This window comes from Schistocerca serialis, chromosome 1, assembly GCF_023864345.2.
Source record: "Schistocerca serialis cubense isolate TAMUIC-IGC-003099 chromosome 1, iqSchSeri2.2, whole genome shotgun sequence".
Classification (NCBI taxonomy): Eukaryota; Metazoa; Arthropoda; class Insecta; order Orthoptera; family Acrididae; genus Schistocerca; species Schistocerca serialis.
In genome coordinates, this window is record NC_064638.1 from 929549413 (window position 1) to 929568942 (window position 19530).

Genomic DNA, 19530 nt, shown 5'->3' on the forward strand with positions numbered 1-19530 from the left:
GAATGGACAGTGTCTTGAAAGGAGGATATAAGATGAACATCAACAAAAGCAAAACAAGGATAATGGAATGTAGTCTAATTAAGTCGGGTGATGCTGAGGGAATTAGATTAGGAAATGAGGCACTTAAAGTAGTAAAGGAGTTTTGCTATTTGGGGAGCAAAATAACTGATGATGGTCGATGTAGAGAGGATATAAAATGTAGGCTGGCAATGGCAAGGAAAGCATTTCTGAAGAAGAGAAATTTGTTAACATCCAGTATAGATTTAAGTGTCAGGAAGTCATATCTGAAAGTATTCGTATGGAGTGTAGCCATGTATGGAAGTGAAACATGGACGATAAATAGTTTGGACAAGAAGAGAATAGAAGCTTTCGAAATGTGGTGCTACAGAAGAATGCTGAAGATTAGATGGGTAGATCACATAACTAATGAGGAAGTATTGAATAGGATTGGGGAGAAGAGAAGTTTGTGGCACAACTTGACCAGAAGAAGGGATCGGTTGGTAGGACATGTTCTGAGGCATCAAGGGATCACCAATTTAGTATTGGAGGGCAGCATGGAGGGTAAAAATCGTAGAGGGAGACCAAGAGATGAATACACTAAGCATATTCAGAAGGATGTAGGTTGCAGTAGGTACTGGGAGATGAAAAAGCTTGCACAGGATAGAGTAGCATGGAGAGCTGCATCAAACCAGTCTCAGGACTGAAGACCACAACAACAACAACATGAACTTAGTATCTACTTCTATTTGGGATTCCAAAATTATGACTTAAGATCAATTGAGAAACATGTCTAATATCCTTACTTAATAATAGGTACAATAGTTTATGTTTAATAATATATTTTACATATGAATATTTCAGTTTCCATGTAATGAGCAAGGAAAAAATCTTATAATTGATATGCTATCAAATTTGGTCTTTCTGGTTTAAAACCTCATGAATAAATATGACCAATGCATACTAGCAACACATTTTTCATAAGTCAAAATATAAAGTTTTGAACTTATCTTACACTATATTGCATTTATTACTGAATAAAATTGTCTTTCCTTCTTTTCTTTCAGTAATGTTTACTTAGATATCTATATGCAATGGTTCAATACAGAACATTCCTTACCTTAACTAAAGCATCAGAAAGATCTGAACAGAATCCAGCAGCTTTGTGAAGGGATACATTAACATTATGTGGCAAAGCTACAACTGCAGATCGTGTGTAGTTGAAAAGATGGACTATCCTGCGGGCTGATTCACGAGTAAGCATGACCATTAGTTGTTCAAGTGTTGTTGGCGGGGCCTGGTTTTCTGGTTCATCTTGACTCAGATGGGCCCACAGATCCTTGCTTAGTTCAAAAACAGCTTTTGGGTCTTTGACAAGCTGAAAATAAACAAAAAATTTATGATGAATGAAATGATCAGTAGGCCTGTCATGTACACACTAAACCTATTTAATGATAAATAGACAGGATAGGGCTGGGTAAATTGTTTTTACAGCTGATTGAAAATTGTTTACTGTAAACAGACTACAGTGATGATTATTAATTTGACTGGATCACTTATATTCAAGTAACATTTCATACCACAACTAAGAGCAATATAGAATCTTCATCGGAGATATTAAGCAAGGTGATGCAGTGGTAAGACACTGAACAAACATTTGGGTGGACAGTGGTTCACATCCACAACCAGTCATCCAGTTTTAAATTTTCCAAGGTTCCCTTAAACTGCTTTAGGCAAATACTGTGATAGTTCATTTGAAATGGTTGCAATTAATTTTTCCCCTGTTCTTCCCAATCTGAGCATGTCTATTATGACCTTACTCTCAATGGGACATTAAACAGTAATGTTCTCTTCTTCATTTTCATCAGGAACCAATTTTTGGATTCAATGAGCAGTACAGAATCTTCATCAGAGATACTGAGAAGGGTGATAGAGAAGTAAGACACTGGACACACATCTGGGTGGACAATGCTTCAAGTCTAGAACCAGGCATTCAGATTTAGATTTTCATGGTTCCCTTGTAAATGTTTTGGACAAATACTGGGGCAGTTTATTTGAAAAAGTTATGACTGATCCCCCCCCCCCCCTCCCCCTCCCCCATTCTTCCCCAATCTGAGTCTTGCATTTTCTTTATTATGACCTTACTCTCAACAGGAAATTGGACACTAATATTCTTTTCTTTCTTTTTGTTGGACCCAATTTTTTGATTGAAATATGGAAATAGTAAGGGCTCAAATTTGGAAAGTATGATAATTATCCATTATATTTCCCAATAATAACTCAAACTGGAATGAATGAATCACATTCATCTTTGTGCCCTGAAATGAGGAATATTTATACAAAGGGGGTGAGAGACGAGAATAGGGAGGAGGTAACAGCACAGAGGGGATGAAAACTGTTGGGTGGATGACACAGGGCGAGTAGGTTACTGTAGGTTAAGGACAAGATTATTTTGGGAGTACACATCTGGGTGGACAGTGGTTCATGTCTACAACCAGCCATTCAGATTTAGATTTTCCATGATTTTCTTAAACTGCTTTAGACAAATACAGGGACAGTTTATTTGAAAAAGTTGTGGCTGATTTTTCCCCCATTCCTCTTCAATCTGAGCCTTGCACTCTGTCTATTATGATCTTACTCTCAACAGAACATTAAACACTAATGTTCTTTTCTTCCTTTTCACCAGGACCTGATTTTTGGATTGAAGGATGAAATAGTAAGGGCTCATAATATTGGAAAGTATTATAATTACCCATTATATTTCCTAATAACAACTCAAACTGAAACAGATGAACCACATTCTTCTTCGTGCCCTGAAATGAGGAATATTTTCCTGCCCTAGGTAGCATCCTACCACCCACACCTAATCTGTTCTACTGCCACACATTACTAATCCCTTGCCATACAGATTGTACATGTGTGAAAGTTCCAGGAACAAGTCCTGTCTCATGCTGTACATAGACCAGTGCAGTCATAGAAAGAGACCACTCTAAAAGCAGTTCTGCTGTAACTTCTGCACAGCCATTCTTATAGGCACAATCATCAGCTACCAGTCTATTCAGATGAATGTAAACCACCAATCTATGGCCAAAACTAAGGTTGACTATGCAGTGGCTGAGTACTGCAATGTGCACAACTTGATTTACTTCATTGACTGCAACCTATGCACATCAAGGGGAAAGATGGGTGGCTGCATTGTCAGAGGGCAGCACACAAAGAGGGTAGCAGACAAGAAAAGGGAGGAGATAATAGCACAGAGGGGCAGAAACAGTCAGGTGGCTAGCATGGGGACAGTGGGTTACCTTATGTTAAGGTCAGGATAACTTCAGTTGTGGAGGATGCGTTGTGAGGATAACTCTCATCTGTGCAGTTCAGAAAAGCTGGTGGTGGGAGGTGAGTATCCAGATGGCAGGCATAGTGAGAATCTATTGAAATCAAGCCTGTTATATTCAGCTGCATGTTGTGCCACAGGATAGTCTATGTTGCTCTTGGCCACAGTTTGGCAGTGGCCATTCATTCTGGTGGACACCTGCTTGGTAGGCATACCAAAATAAAATGCTGTGCACTGATTGGAGCAGAGGTGGTATAATACATAGCTGCTTTCACAGGTGGCCCGTCCTCTGATGGGGCAGATTAAGTCTGTGATATGACTGGAGTAGGAAGTGCTAAGATTGGTCAGGTCTTGCGCCTTCATCTTCGACAGGGATATGATCCCTGTGGCTAGGGGTTGGGATTGAGAATGGAGTTGTTGGGCGGATGGACTGTTCCTCCACAGTGATATGATCCCTGTGATAAGGGGTTGGGATTGGGAGTGGCATAGGGATCGACTAAGATGTTGTGGAGGTCAGGTGGGTGACTTAACACTGCTTTAGGAGGTGTGGGAGAGATATTAGGTAGGGAAAGGAGTCCTTGGTCATTGTCAGTGCAGATACACCAACCCCCAGGTGGCCCTGCTGTACAGAAGGGAATTTTTGGTGTGGAAAGGATGATAGCTGTCAAAATGCAGGTACTGTTGGTGGCTGGTGGTCTTTAATGTGGACAGAAGTGTGGCTGGAGCCATCAGAGAGGAAGGGTTCCACATCCAGGAAGGTGGCATGCTATGTTGAGGAGGACCAGGTGAAGAAGTTGGGAGATACGGTGTTGAGGTTGTGATGGAATGTAAGTATGCTATCTTGGCCCTGAGTCCAGATCATGATGACATCATCAAGGAACCTGAACGAGTCTGGGGGTTTGGTTTTTCAAGAGGCTAGGCAAGTCTCCTCCAGATAGCCCATAAACTGACTGGCATAGGAGGGTGCCATGTGTTTGCCCATGGCTGTGCCACAGATTTGTTTGTATACATTCCCTTCAAAGGTTAAGTAGTGAGTTAGGATAGAGTTTATTTGTTTGTATATCTTCCCTTCAAAGGAGAAGTTGGTGTGAGTCTCTGTCAAATCCACCAACATCACCTGCATTTCAGCAGCTGTCATCCTTTCCACACTAAAGAATCCCTCCCATATAGCCCAGTCACCCAGGGTTGCCTTACCTGCAGTGACAAGAACCAAAGACTCCATTGCCCAGTATGCTGAGGGTCTCACCAAGGCCTTCACAGACAGCCACTATCCCCCAGTACCAGTCTGCAAACAGATCTCTTGTGGTGTTTCCCCTCAATTCGCCAATGCTCCTACCACCACCACCAAAAACCAGCTACAAAGGAGTGTTCCCTCCATCACCCAGTATCATCCTTAACAGGAAAAACTGAAATGTTGGCCATCCTGCCCAAGATCCTTCCCACCCCTCCTAAACTGGTTTCCTGTTGCCTTCCTGATCTCCGCAACATCCTAGTCCGTCCCTATTCCACTCCCAGTCCCAACCATTCTCGCAGGGATCATATCCCTGAGGAAGACCTAGGTGCAAGGTCTGCCCAGTCCACCCTCCCACCATTTCCCGCCACAGGCTTATCCTACCCCATCTGAGGCTGGGCCACCTGAGAAAGCAGGTATGTCATCTACCAGCTTTGCTGCAATCATTGCACAGGTTTATATATGCTGGAAACAGTGTCTGCCATAAAATATCTAGGATTTAGTATCCAGAGTGACCTTAAGTGGAATAACCATATAAAACAAATAGTGGGAAAAGCAGATGCTAGATTTAGATTCATAGGAAAAATCTTAGGAAAATGTAACTCATCCACAAAGGAAGTTGCTAATAAGGTACATGTTCGATCCATTCTTGAGTACCGTTCATCTACCTGGGATCCCTGTCAGATAGGTCATGTTTCATCACAGGATCATTTAGCCAGCACAAGATTGTTACACAGATGCTCAACAAACTCCATTGTCAGACGTTACAAACGAGGCGGCTTGCATCACAGAGAGATTTTCTATTGAAATTTCAAAAGAGCACTTTCTGGGAAGAGTCACACAACATATTACTTCCCCCTACATATGCCTCGGATAATGACTATGAGGAGAAAATTCAATTGGAGCCAATACAAAGGCTAACCAACAATCATTCTTGCCATGCACTATTCGCAAGTAGAACAGGGCTGGAGGGCTGAGTTAGTAGTACAAAAAGTACCCTCTGCCACACACCATTAGGTGGCTTGTGGAGTATGATGTAGGTGTAGATGTAGATTGGTATAACTACCAAACAGTTGTCCATCAGTATGAACGGCCGCCGCCAAACTGTGGCTAAGAGCAAAGTAGACCACTCTGTGGTACAACCTGCAGCTGAACATAACATGCTTGATTTCAGTGCCTTCTCAACTACGCTAAGTGTCTGGATCTTCCCCTCCATGACCAGCTTTTGTGAGCTCCATTCTTGAAATTATCCTGGCCTCACCCTATGGTAAACTTCTGTCCCAGCACGCTCCACCCAACGGTTTCCACCCCTTCTGTCCCATCACCTCCACCCTGTTCTTGTTTCCCAGCCTCTTTGCATGCCACCCTCTGCCAACACAACCATCCATCCTTCCCCTTCCCTGTTCCTTTCCCATTTGGCTCCCCATTCCCCTGCCCCATCTCTCTGCCCCACAGGCTCCTGACACTGCTCCTGGTGGCACTCTGGTCCCCCAGCACTTTTTTTTCCTCCCCACCCACATCCTGCTATCCCTTCACCTTCCCTGCCTCCTAGAGATTGGTACTTCCATTCTAGGTGGTAGCTGCACCCTGGTCCTAGCTGCCGGAGACGACAGTGTTTTGTGTGTGTGTGTGTGTGTGTGTGTGTGTGTGTGTGTGTGTGTGTGTGTTTCCTTTTCTGATGAAGGTGTGGATGAAAGCTTTATGTAAGTATCTTTTAACTTTGCCTGTCTGCAACTTAACATGTCTTCTTTACAGTAGCCATCTGTCTTTTCCTACAGTTTGAAGGTTTATTTTATTTTGATATGGATATTGTTGATCCAGTCAGCTACTGAATGTCTAGAATTTGGAATTAGTCAGCCTTTTGAACACAGAGTTATGACTATGCAATAGGTATATATTACATTATTTTGTTGATAGATGATGTGTTGATGATAGTGTGACTCTATGGTAAGATATGTTTTGAAACAGATAACAATCACTATTTTTTAATAAATTTATTAGTTGATACCTGTTTCATCACACTTTTAAATTATATGCACATTTTAAATTGCGTGAATTGAGTGCTTGAGACATTACACTTCAGACCACTAAAATGGCAACAACAGGGAAGGCAGCAAATTTTTATTTCAAAATAACAGACTCAGAAGATAGTGCTTTCCCTTACCCATTTTTTAAGGTTGTTACAGAATTTTCTGTAGTGCTCACCTTTTAGGTTCATCAGGTCATCTTAGTGATGCATGTAACTATTTTCCCTCTACAGCCAAGTTCTGATCTCTTTGATATGTTAGGGTTTAATTTTGATAACTTGAGGGTTGTTTCTCACTGCAGAGAAGTGAACCTATTAGTTATCAGTGTAAATTTATTATTTACATTTCTTTCTAGATACTCAGAGCTCCAGTCAGTAAATGCAATTATTGAAGGATTTTAATTTATTATTACTAGTACTAATTAATGTGAAAACATAAAGGACATTTTTGACAGCTTAAACTTATTCAATTATTGACTCATGGTCTGAAAGCCTTTTCAGAATTTGTCTTATGGATATACTTTGGTTCCTACAGTTGTTCAGGAAAAAAATTGCCAGTAAGCTTACAGAATTTTCTGTTATTCTATTGGGAATACTGACTATTGGTGTAGCTTAGAGAGAAAATCTTAACAGTCCTATTGTCGTGTAAATGTCATAATGCATATCATCTTAGTTAAAGTGCAGATTTTAAGGAAATGTCATTGGAAACTCAACTTAATTCTTAAAACACAAAATAGTCTTTGGGATGCAGAATTCATAACCATGATGGTCTTTAGATGTGTGTTGAGCTAACAGTTTAAATTGTGGATTATATCCTCTGATGTAACAGGTTCCTCAAGCAGAGGTAGGTGTAGACAGGACACAACAAACTTTCAATAGGAAATGAAAAAGAATGTAGGAAAGTCATCGAAAAGGAAGAAAGTTTTGTTAGGCAGTTCTCATGCCAGAGGTGTAGGCCAACTTCTGCAGGAGGAATTAGGACCAGAATACCGGGTCACAAATTTTTTCAAACCAAGTGCTAGTCTGGATTAGGTGACAGAGGATTTAGGTTCACTCTGTAAAGGATTTACCAGGGAAGACACCGTGGTTATTGTGGGAGGGCCAGGGAACAGCATCGACAGAGATCCTGGGTACAGTATAGAGTGTGACCTGGTAAAGATTGCGTCAGCATCGAGACACACCAATGTTGAATTTGTATCTGTCCTGAGACGCCATGACCGGCCTCATTTGAACTCTTCTGTTGGGAGAGTTAATTTGGAGTTGGAACGGCTGCTTGGGTCGGGTGCGGGGGCTCATATTGGTGTGGTTCCTGTTGATTCTCCCAGTAGGTGGGACTATACCAGGCACGGCCTACATCTCAACAGGAAAGGGAAGGGGAAATTGGCTGGGGTAATAGCAGGAAATTTAAGGGGGGGAGGCACTACCATGAATGGTAAAATACCAGTGGTTACAGGTGTTGGAGCAGCACCTTTCTTAGGATAGGTAAGACAGAAAGATGTCAAGTTCTACAAGAGGTCAGGATTTAAACAAATCTTCAGTTTAGGAAAGAAATTAAATAGCACAATTCTAGCACATTGGATCACCAATCACAGCTGTCAATTACAAATTTTCATCAATCACCAGAAATTTTATCTCCACTAAGTTGTATCTCAGTCCTAGGTAATTGCATTGATGAATTAAAGTCACCCAACCCAGTTGACATAATCTGCCTCTCTGAACACCATGTGACCACTGGTATAGGAACTAGGCCTAAGCACAATGAGAAACTCAGACAGGAGAGTACTGCAAATGTTAGAATAAGGAAAGGTTCTCATAAAAGTATAATTAAAAATAATGTAAGTATATTTCATCAAAATATTGGGAGTTTAAAGAATAAAATAGATGAGCTTCTGAATTGTTTAGAAGATTTAGAAGCTGAGGATGAAATAGATATACTATGCCTGTCTGAGCATCACATTGTTACTGATATGGATAAGGTAAATGTAAGTGGATATAAGCTCTCTGCACATGTAATGAGAGAAAATATGGAGAAAGGAGGAGTTGCCATATATGTCAAAAGTTATCTTTGTGCAAAAAGTATAGAAACAAAAAAGTTTTGTGTAGAGAAACATATAGAAGCATGTGCCTGTGAGCTTAAATTAAATAAAGGCACATTTATAATTGTGACTGTATATAGGTCCCCATCAGGAAATTTTCATCTATTTCTGAAAATTTTGGACTCCTTGTTGTGCTATCTGTCAGACAGGGGGAAGCAAATTATTATTTGTGGGGACTTCATTGTAGATTCTCTGAAAGAGGGTAATAGGAAAAATGACCTTGAAGTATTACTCGGTTCTTTCAATTTGACACCCGTTATTGATTTTCCTACTCCGGTGGTAAAGGATAGCAGCTCACTGATAGATAACTTCTTTATAGACCAAGATAACTTTAACCAGATAAATGCTCAGCCTGTTGAGAATGGTCTTTCTGATCATGGTGCACAGCTAGTTACAATATATGACATAGCTCCATTCAGCAATACTAAACAGTCCTCCAAAGCAGTACGTTCAGTCAACGATTTAACAATTGCAAATTTTAGGGAAAGCCTACAGCAGTTAGACTGGGATGAGGTGTACTGTGAACCTGATGCCAATTTAAAATATAATTTATTTCATGACATTTTTGTAAATGCATTTGAAAACTGCTTCCCCAAGAAAATAGTTAAATATACTCGTAAGAAACCTTGTAACAAACCATGGCTTACTAAGGGTATAAAAATATCTTGTAACCGGAAAAGGGAAATGTATCTGACAGCAAGAAAGAGTAGTGACCCAGAAACTATCAAACATTATAAAAACTACTGTGTTATATTAAGAAAAGTTATTAAAAAATCCAGAAGTATGTGTATCGTATCTAAAATCAGAAACTCTGATAATAAAATTAAAACAATTTGGAATATTATTAAAAGAGAAACAGGTCAACCAAGAGCACAGGAAGACAGTGTTACCATCAAATTGAATGAAAACTTTACGAACAAAAAGTCAGAAGTTGAAAATATTTTTAATAATCACTTTCTAAATGTTCTGGATATAGTCGGATCCAGGTGTTCATTAGAAGAGGCCATACCTATGCAATTTGATTCAATTGAAAACTCACCCACTTCTCCCTCTGAAATTAGGAAAATAATAAACTTGCTTAAAAGCAAAAACTCACATGGAATTGATGGCATTTCCAGCAAAATACTAAAAGCTTGTTCTCGACAGATATGCAAGATTCTCAGCCACCTGTGTAATAGCTCTCTGGAACAGGGCATTTTCCCTGATAGACTGAAATATGCTATTGTTATACCTTTGCATAAAAAGGGGGATAGATCTGACGTCAACAATTACCATCCAAACAGCTTTATCCAAAATTTTTGAGAAAGTAATGTATTCAAGAGTAGCTTCACATATCTGTAAAAATGAAGTACTAACAAAATGTCAGTTTGGTTTCCAGAAAGGTTTTTCAACAGAAAATGCCATATGTGGTGTCACCGCCAGACACCACACTTGCTAGGTGGTAGCTTTTAAATCGGCCGCGGTCCGCTAGTATACGTCGCACCCGCGTGTTGCCACTGTCAGTAATTGCAGACCGAGCGCCGCCACACGGCAGGTCTAGAGAGACTTACTAGCACTCGCCCCAGTTGTACAGCCGACGTTGCTAGGAAAGGTTCACTGAGAATTACGCTCTCATTAGCCGAGACGATAGTTAGCATAGCCTTCAGCTTAGTCAATTGCTACGACCTAGCAAGGCGCCATTTATCCTTTGCTATGTATCTAATGAAGCATGTACAGTAACAAGACCAATGTTCACCAATTGTGGATTAAAGTTAAGTATTCCAGCAGCTACGTACTTTTCTTTATAGCATTCATTACGTATCCTGTTTCAGACCTCACGCCAGCCTGCGTGAGTTTAAACGCGTGCCTTTCGGTTACCCGTCACTGTGGATTGGCTGTCTTGCCAGTCCACAATATATTTGGCAACGAGTAAAAACAGGGTCTTGTTCTTTCTACTTGCTTAGATTACTTGTGTCATGGCTTCGCCACAATCTCCCGATGTACTGTCCGAATTTTATCGCTTGCAGAATCAGCAGACGCAGGCGTTATTGGATGCCCTTGGACAGCTCATCCAGGGTCAACGTGCCATGCAACACGATGCGGCAGCCGCTGCTCGTGCCATGCAACACGATGCGGCAGCCGCTGCTCCACCGCTACTGCAGCCACAACATGCAGTTGCACCACCTTTTCGACAATTCAACGCGGAGGTGGAAACCTGGACGGAGTGGTCATGCCAATTTGGATTTCATCTCGCCGCCTACAGAATTCAAGGTAACGAGCGGCAGCCTCACTTATTGTCGTGTGTAGGGGTGCAAACGTACCGTGTGATAGTGAAATTATTTTCCTGACGCGACGTAGCAACTCTGTCCTACGAAGAAATTTTGTCTGCTTTAGATGCCTATTTCAAGGAATCAGTCAATGTCATTGCCAAAAAGGTATACGTTCTTTCGTACCAAACGTACGGCCGGTCAGACTAATCGGGAGTGGGTTGCAACTTTGCAAGGCCTTACAAGGGATTGTGCTTTTGAGTGTGACTGTGGACTCCTTTATTCAGATACTATGGTGCGTGATGCAATTGTACAGAACGTTTCTGATGTTCGTATATGGGAGCAAAATTTGAAACTAGTCAATCCCTCCCTTCAACAAGTGATAGACATATTGGATAGGCAAGACACACTTGACTTTGCTCAGGAATCATTTGAAACTTTGCCAGCTGTGTGTCACATTAACCGGCCCGCCGGGCGAGCTGCATGGAACTGTAAACAGCCCTCGCGCATGTCCACACCAGCATGCAAATGCAGTGAAGTCATGCCCGCGGTGTGCTACTAGACATTCGCGTGAGAATTGCCCGTCATGCCAAGCTATTTGCTTTTTCTGTAATAAAAAAGGACATGTTCAAAGTGTTTGCCAGAAAAAGCTCCGATCGGACAGTCACAACCATTCGAGCCCCTTTGCTTTGCTCCGGAATCGAACCAAGAATACTCAGGCTCGTGAACCTTCGCCCATGGACATTCATGTAGTTCATTCCACTCCGCCCAGTGCCACTCCTTCTAACAGTGACTGTTTGTCCCACAAATAGTGTGCGTCGACATCGCCGGAAATCACGTCAATTAGCAAGTGATTCTGTACCAGTGTCTGTTCAAATTGCACGAGACAGTCGCTCTTGTCGTCAGCAGGACAATAAACTTTTTGTAGACTTGGACATTAATGGCAACGTGATCCCATTCCAGCTCGATACCGGAGCTGCGGTTTCTCTGATCAATAAAGACACGTACAAACAACTGGGCACACCTCCCTTGCGTGCCGCCAATGTTACGCTGACTACATATTCAGGTCACAAGATCCCTGTGTTAGGACAGTGCAGCCTTCTTGCAACATACAAGGGACAAACAAAACTTGTGTCATTTTACGTTCTTCATTCTTCTTCTGCAGTGAACTTGTTTGGTTTAGATTTATTTCAGTTGTTTAACTTGTCTATAGTCAATCAGGTACTATCAGTGAATCAGACTGTGCCTTCAGCCAGTGTTTCTCGTCTATGTGAAGAATTTGTAGACATATTTGCACCGGGCCTTGGTTGCGGTAAGAACTATGAAGTACATTTGGGACTAAAAGTAAACGCGCAACCAAAATTTTTCCGTGCGCGCAATGTTCCCCACGCATTGTGTGATGAGGTCGCACGAACGTTACATGATTTGGAATCGCAAGGTGTGATTGAACGTGTGCAGGCTTCTCTCTGGGCATCACCCTTAGTAATTTTGCCAAAACCTTCCGGAAAATTGAGACTTTGTGTGGACTTCAAAGCTACAGTGAATCCACAACTAGTGATTGCAACTTTTCCTTTACCCCGCCCGGAAGATCTTTTTAACAAACTGTGCCCGGGTAAATATTTTTCGAAGTTGGACCTAGCAGATGCGTACTTGCAAATACCTGTGGACGACAAATCTCAGCGCGTCTTGGTGGTTAACACGCATCTTCAAAAGACTGCCATTCGGGTGTGCATCCGCACCTGCATTGTTTCAGCAATATCTGCAAACTGTTTGTGCGTCGGTCCCTACTGCAGCAAACTATCTGGTCGATTCATTCAGTAATTTTCCTTTTGTTGTCCGGATGTCTTCCACGACGTCATCAGCCACCATCCAAGCGTTATCCGCTATCTTTTGCATAGAAGGTCTTCCACAGACTATTGTTTCCGACAATGGCCCACAATTCATGTCCGCAGAATTTCAGTCCTTCTACACGGCCAATGGTATTCAACATCTGACATCCGCGCCGTTTTCGCCACAATCAAACGGTGCCGCTGAACGATTGGTCCGGACTTTCAAGTCTCAGATGTTGAAGTTAAAAGAGTCGCATTCTCGGGAGGACGCGTTATTGCTCTTCTTGTCCTCGTCTCGCTCTCAGCCCCGAGATGTTCGTTCACCGGCTGAGTTGTTGCACGGTTGTCCTCATCGAACCTTGATGTCTTTGTTGCATCCGCCACATCAGGTTCCTGTGCAGCGGCAGACGCCTGATTTTGCTCCAGGCGACGTTGTATACTATCGCAACTATCGAGGTTCACGGTGTTCGCTTGCAGGGCACATTATTTGCTGCCTCGGCCGCGCTATGTATTTGGTTTTGGGGGCCTCTGGTGAGGTGCGTCGGCATCTCAATCAGCTGTGCCTCTGTCGTCGCTCGGGTTCTGCCGCTCCCCGTCTGGTTTCAGTGACGGTGCCGTCCGGTCAGCGCCCTGGGGACCCATCTACTGGCTCGCCTCATCCCCAGGTGTTACCGACGATGCCTTCCATTTTGCCCCATGGCGACGCGCCGCCGCCTGTTCTCCCGCCGGCACCGCCAGCAGTGGACGCGTCATTGCAACCGCCCAGCGTCTCCCTGGGTCATGCACCGCCGATCGCTTCCCTTGACCAGCTGTCCGCCGACATGGAACTCTTGCCCGCTCCGGACCAGATGTCGTCTTCGCCAGTCGGGTGTTCCGACTCGATGGAGGTCGACCCTTCGGCCCCTCCTGACTATCTACGGGCGCATACACCGCATGTTGGCGTGCACCCTGGACTAGGTTTTCAGGCGTTTCCTAGCTCCCCTCGGACCGAATGGCAGTGTGCGGGTGGCACAGCCTCGCCTGTTGTTAGGCTCCCCACCTCATCGCATACGCCAACATGGGGTCCTCTCCACGGCGGGCGGAAGCCTTATAACACAACCGTCCGCCGATTTGCGGGGGAGGAATGTGGTGTCACCGCCAGACACCACACTTACTAGGTGGTAGCTTTTAAATCGGCCGCGGTCTGCTAGTATACGTCGGACCCACGTGTCGCCACTGTCAGTAATTGCAGACCGAGCGCCACCACACGGCAGGTCTAGAGAGACTTACTAGCACTCGCCCCAGTTGTACAGCCGACGTTGCTAGGAAAGGTTCACTGAGAATTACGCTCTCATTAGCCGAGACGATAGTTAGCATAGCCTTCAGCTTAGTCAATTGCTACGACCTAGCAAGGCGCCATTTATTCTTTGCTATGTATCTAATGAAGCATGTACAGTAACAAGACCAATGTTCACCAATTGTGGATTAAAGTTAAGTATTCCAGCAGCTACGTACTTTTCTTTATAGCATTCATTACGTATCCTGTTTCAGACCTCACGCCAGCCTGCGTGAGTTTAAGCGCGTGCCTTTCAGTTACCCGCCACTGTGGATTGGCTGTCTTGCCAGTCCACAACACCATATGTGCTTTCACCAATCAAATTTTGAATGATCTGAATAACCGAACACCACCCATTGGGATTTTTTGTGATCTCTCAAAGGCTTTTGATTGTGTAAATCATGAAATTCTGCTAGACAAGCTCAAATATTGTGGCATGAGTGGGACAGTGCACAAATGGTTCAATTCATACCTAACTGGACGAGTGCAGAAAGTTGAAATAAGCAGTTCTCATAATATGCAAAGATTAGCACTTTCCTCAAACTGGGGAACTATCAAGAATGGGGTTCCACAAGGGTCAGTCTTGGGTCCTTTGTTGTTCTTAATATATATTAACGACTTGCCATTCTATATTCGTGAAGAGCCAAAGTTAGTTCTCTTTGCTGATGATACAAGTATAGTAATCACACCTGACAAACAAGAATTAACTGATGAAATTGTCAATACTGTCTTTCAGAAAATTACTAAGTGGTTCCTTGTAAACGGACTCTCACTGAATTTTGATAAGACACAGTACATACAGTTCCGTACAGTGAATGGTATGACGCCATTAATAAATAGAGACCTTAATCAGAAGCATATAGCTAAGGTAGAATATTCAAAATTTTTAGGTGTGTCCATTGATGAGAGATTAAATTGGAAGAAACACATTGATGATCTGCTGAAACGTTCGAGTTCAGCTACTTATGCAATAAGGGTCATTGCAAATTTTGGTGATAAACATCTTAGTAAATTAGTTTACCACGCCTATTTTCACTCATTGCTTTCATATGGTATCATATTTTGGGGTAATTCATCACTGAGGAATAAAGTATTTATTGCACAAAAGTGTGTAATCAGAATAATAGCTAGAGTCCACCCAAGATCATCCTGCAGACATTTATTTAAGGATCTAGGGATATTCACAGTAGCTTCTCAGTATATATACTCTCTTATGAAATTTGTTATTAACAACCAAACCCAATTCAAAAGTAACAGCAGTGTGCATAACTACAATACTAGGAGAAAGGATTATCTTCACTATTCAAGATTAAATCTAACTTTGGCACAGAAAGGGGTGAATTATACTGCCACTAAAGTCTTTGGTCACTTACCAAATAGTATCAAAAGTCTGGCAGATAACCAACAAGTATTTAAGAAGAAATTAAAAGAATTTCTGAATGACAACTCCTTCTACTCCATAGAGGAATTTTTAGATATAAATTAAGGGAAAAAAATTATTAAAAAATAAAAAAATAAGAAAACACAAAAAATAAAAAAAGTTGTTATATTAAGTATGTTGTTAAATTAACTTAATTATGTCATGTATTGGAAAATTTGACTCGTTCCACATCATTACGAAATATCGTATTCATGAACCATGGAACTAGTATTAATCTAATCTAATCTAATCTAACCTCAAAAAATTGATGAACACAATTAGAAGCCATGAGGAGCTTGCTCAGTGTGTCTGGTTTCTTGTTTGGAAAACTGCATGCATTAGAGTATTATGATAACAGCATAACTGAGTTGTATTGATTGTGATGCTCAAGGGCTTTAAATTTATATTGTATGTGGACATATCCAAGCCACACTTGACAGCTCATCATGGGCATACAGAGACATACATCAAAGGCAGAAGTTCAAGATTTGTTAGGGCTGATATTTACTTTATTGAAGTGTGAAGTATACTGAAGTGTATTACAGTAATATGCTGCCTCAGGCAGCAAAGTAATGGATCAAAAGTTCCAAAAAAACATGACTAGGGAACATTCCACACTATAATTTGACACACGTTTCAGTGGAAGAGAAAAAAATTACTAGGTATTTGAAATTTCATGGAAGGGCATGGATTTAAGTTGAATACAGCTTCAAGATTGCTATCAGTTCCCTGTTTTGTGTGTCATCACTTGATGGCAATGAAGAAATCTGGAAAAATTAAACATTCTTTCCAGAGATCACAAAATATAACACCATTATTATGCCATATCTAATGAAGACCCAGAAAAGAGAAATTTAATTTTCAGTTAGGAGCTAGCATTTCAAATATCATAAACGGGACTTCTAGATTTGTATAGGCCTTGTAGAATCTAGATTTGTCTTTAGATTAGATTAGATACAGTTATTGTTCCATAGACCCAAAAATGAGATGATTCTCATGGGTGTGGAACATGTCAGAAAGTATAATATAAAAACATAAAACTTTTGAATATAATACTGAATATAATACCCTGATCGTTTGTCAGGAGATTGTCGAAATAGATGAACGCGATTGGCAAACTGGAACAGCTAATATTTACGGAATTTACACACTGTCAGAATGAAACATTGTTATGCACTATTAATAAATTTATCATACACAAAATACCTAATCTTGACTGTTGTGACCAAGTGCTCTCAAAACTTAAATCTAACAGACAATTTTACTTAAGCTGGCTTAACAGCCTCTGTTAAGATATTCATCTATAGAGTAGAAGGAGTTGTTTATCAAAAAGTCTTTCAAACTCTGTTTAAACTAACTGTTTAATGGTTGCTGGCAATTTATTAAAATGTGTATCCCTGAATATTGGACCCCTTTTTGGACCAAGGTAAGTGATTTTATGTCTTTATGTAGATTTATCTTATTCCTAGTACTGATACTATGTATTGAGCTATTGGTTGGAAATAGAGATGTATTACTTGTAACAAATATCATTAAGGAATAAATATATCAAAAAGCAGTGGTTAGAATACAAAGTTCCTTGAACAGATTTCTACATGATGTTCTTGAATTTACACCACAAATGATTCCTATCATAAGCTTTTGCACCCTAAAAACTTTTGCTAGGTTTGATGAGTTGCCCCAGAATATGATTCCATATGGCATAATAGAATGAAAGGAAGCAAGGTATGCAAGTTTTTTTTTATATTTATATCTCCTACATCTGACATCATTCTCACTGCAAATACAGAATTGTTTAGGCACTCAAGCAATTCCGTGGTATGCCCGAATTTATTATCAAGTGGTAATCCCAGAAATTTAACACTGTCTTTAACACTGTCTTCATATGTTATACACATGCTGGAATAAAATCTCTTATAGATTCTGAATTGCCTTCTCAAAGTTTAATGAGAGTGAATTAGCTTTAAAAAATTTATTAATGTCAGTGAAAATTTGATTAACAGCTATTTATAAATCTGTACTTGACTTGGTACTTATTGCAATGTTTGTATCATCTGCAAACAAAACAAACTTAGCATCTGGCAATGTAACAGATGAGAGATCATTAATGTACACAAGAAAAATCACTGGACAATCTCAAACAAGGGGATGGGTATCATTTGCAGGGATTTGCATGATACATCATATTAATGGTACCCTCAATGCAGGCTAATATCTTCACATCATGGAGCATTTAATTATACTCCATGTGAATGTGTAAATAATATCCAGTAGCTGTGATCCAATTTTTTGAGAAATGCCTTGTTTGAAAATGCCCATGAGATGTAACTAGCCACTTGAGTGCCCATAAAAACACATTTTCCCTGTGACTCTGCATTTCATTTCATGAATTCTGAATATCATTCATTTCTGTTACCTGTTTACATCACTATACAATCACTTTGCAATACAGTTTGAATTTGTGTGCTTTAAACAAATATTAGCCCACAGTCCATATGAGTCTTCATAAAGACTGGTAACATTAACTACAAACGAAGGTGCATCACCAGAATGATACATAGTATTAATCTTATGGAATATGCTAAACTCAGATTCATAGAGAAACAACAACAATAACAACAACAACAACAAATACTAAGCATTACAGTTATGATGTTAGTGTTCTATGCTTCACACTATACCAAGAGAGATATATATGCATGAATAGTGTTGTCTGATATTGCATGTCTTCTATCTCTTACACAGATATAGAGTTTTCACTTATCTATTGCTATAAATGATATATCTGCCATAATTACCTATTATTATCAATGGGACAAATGGGAGAAACACTAAAACCTATAGCATGTAGCCTCCTTAGTAAATAATTTGAGTTGTAGAGAATGCTGTTTGGATTGTACTCATTGGCTGAAAGAGTGAGAACTGTGTCAAAATCTGTGTGTCAGTTTTTGTGGTGTTAGTCACACACACGTTATATTACAGCTACCAAAATAGTAAAATATTTTGTACTGAAAAACAATTTTGAATTCTTTCTTCACCTTCTCTCTCTTCCATCCTCACATTTTCTATCTATTCTCCCTCTAATCTCTCTTTTACAATACAATTTGTCATTTAATTGACTGATGGGAGTTAAAAAATAAAAAGAATTGAAATCATTAAGGCATTTGTTTGATTTATTAACATCTATATAAACAACCATATTTCCTTTAAAAAAATGCATGGTAATTGCTGCAGCAGAAAACTACTGTTACATTTGTAAGATTTATTTTAAATTTTATTATTTTAAATAACACAATCTGTTCATTAATTCACCTACCAATTCACCTAAGTACATTAAAGTTTGCAATGTGTCTTCACTTTGCTTCTTAAGGGCTCTCGCCTCTGCCAGGGTACGCTGTGTTAAGCGCCTCTGAAGTTTTTTTGTCACTCGGTCTGCTTTGTGAAGTGCCTGGACTGCTTTGCTTCCTGTAGTATTATTTGTTTCTGTAACAGTATAACCAACTCACTCTCTTGAGGTAAAAGCAATTGTTATAGCTTAAGACCAACAAAACACACAGTATAAAATTATTTAATCCATATTTTCAAATAATTACATTCTTCTTGAACTGGTTATCTGGCTTACAGAGTATGACTCAATGTGTGATATTTTCATAGGAAAGGGCATTATTGCTAATTATTTGCCTTCTAATAACAGCTTTCTATAATCACATGTTACATGGTTAGAATAAGAATATGTCAAAAATTAATTCCCAGAAAAATAAACATGCAAAAAATGGAGTCCAGTTAAGCACAGGTATCATTCCTTCATCCAAATGATCACCAACTTCACTCAGTCATCTATCTGCGTAGACATCAAGTGAGTGTGATCATCTGGGAGATTCTAAGGCTGTTCAAGTTTAACCAGTAATCCAGCAATGACACAATGAGAGAAGGAGACTTAACTTCCTATCCTCATAATTGTGATGTTCTGAAATACAGAGTCATTACTTTTGTTTTAATATTTACAAGTAGAAATAATTTCTGAAACATTGGAGTAGCA

At 40.4% G+C, this 19530-nt stretch overlaps 1 protein-coding gene across 3 annotated transcripts in view; it reads right to left on the reverse strand.

Annotated features, from left to right (window-relative positions):
• LOC126412426 (lipid storage droplets surface-binding protein 1) overlaps nucleotides 1-19530 on the reverse strand; it is a 210879-nt gene that overhangs the window by 57765 nt on the left and 133584 nt on the right. For 2 of the 3 annotated variants that reach the window (XM_050082039.1, XM_050082023.1), the window contains exons 5-6: nucleotides 18808-18974; nucleotides 1118-1375 (exon numbers count right to left, since the gene is read on the reverse strand). In XM_050082039.1, coding sequence (XP_049937996.1) covers nucleotides 1118-1375; nucleotides 18808-18974 — 425 coding nt within the window. The remainder of the gene's footprint in view (nucleotides 1-1117; nucleotides 1376-18807; nucleotides 18975-19530) is intronic. The other variant, XM_050082031.1, reaches the window with a different exon arrangement.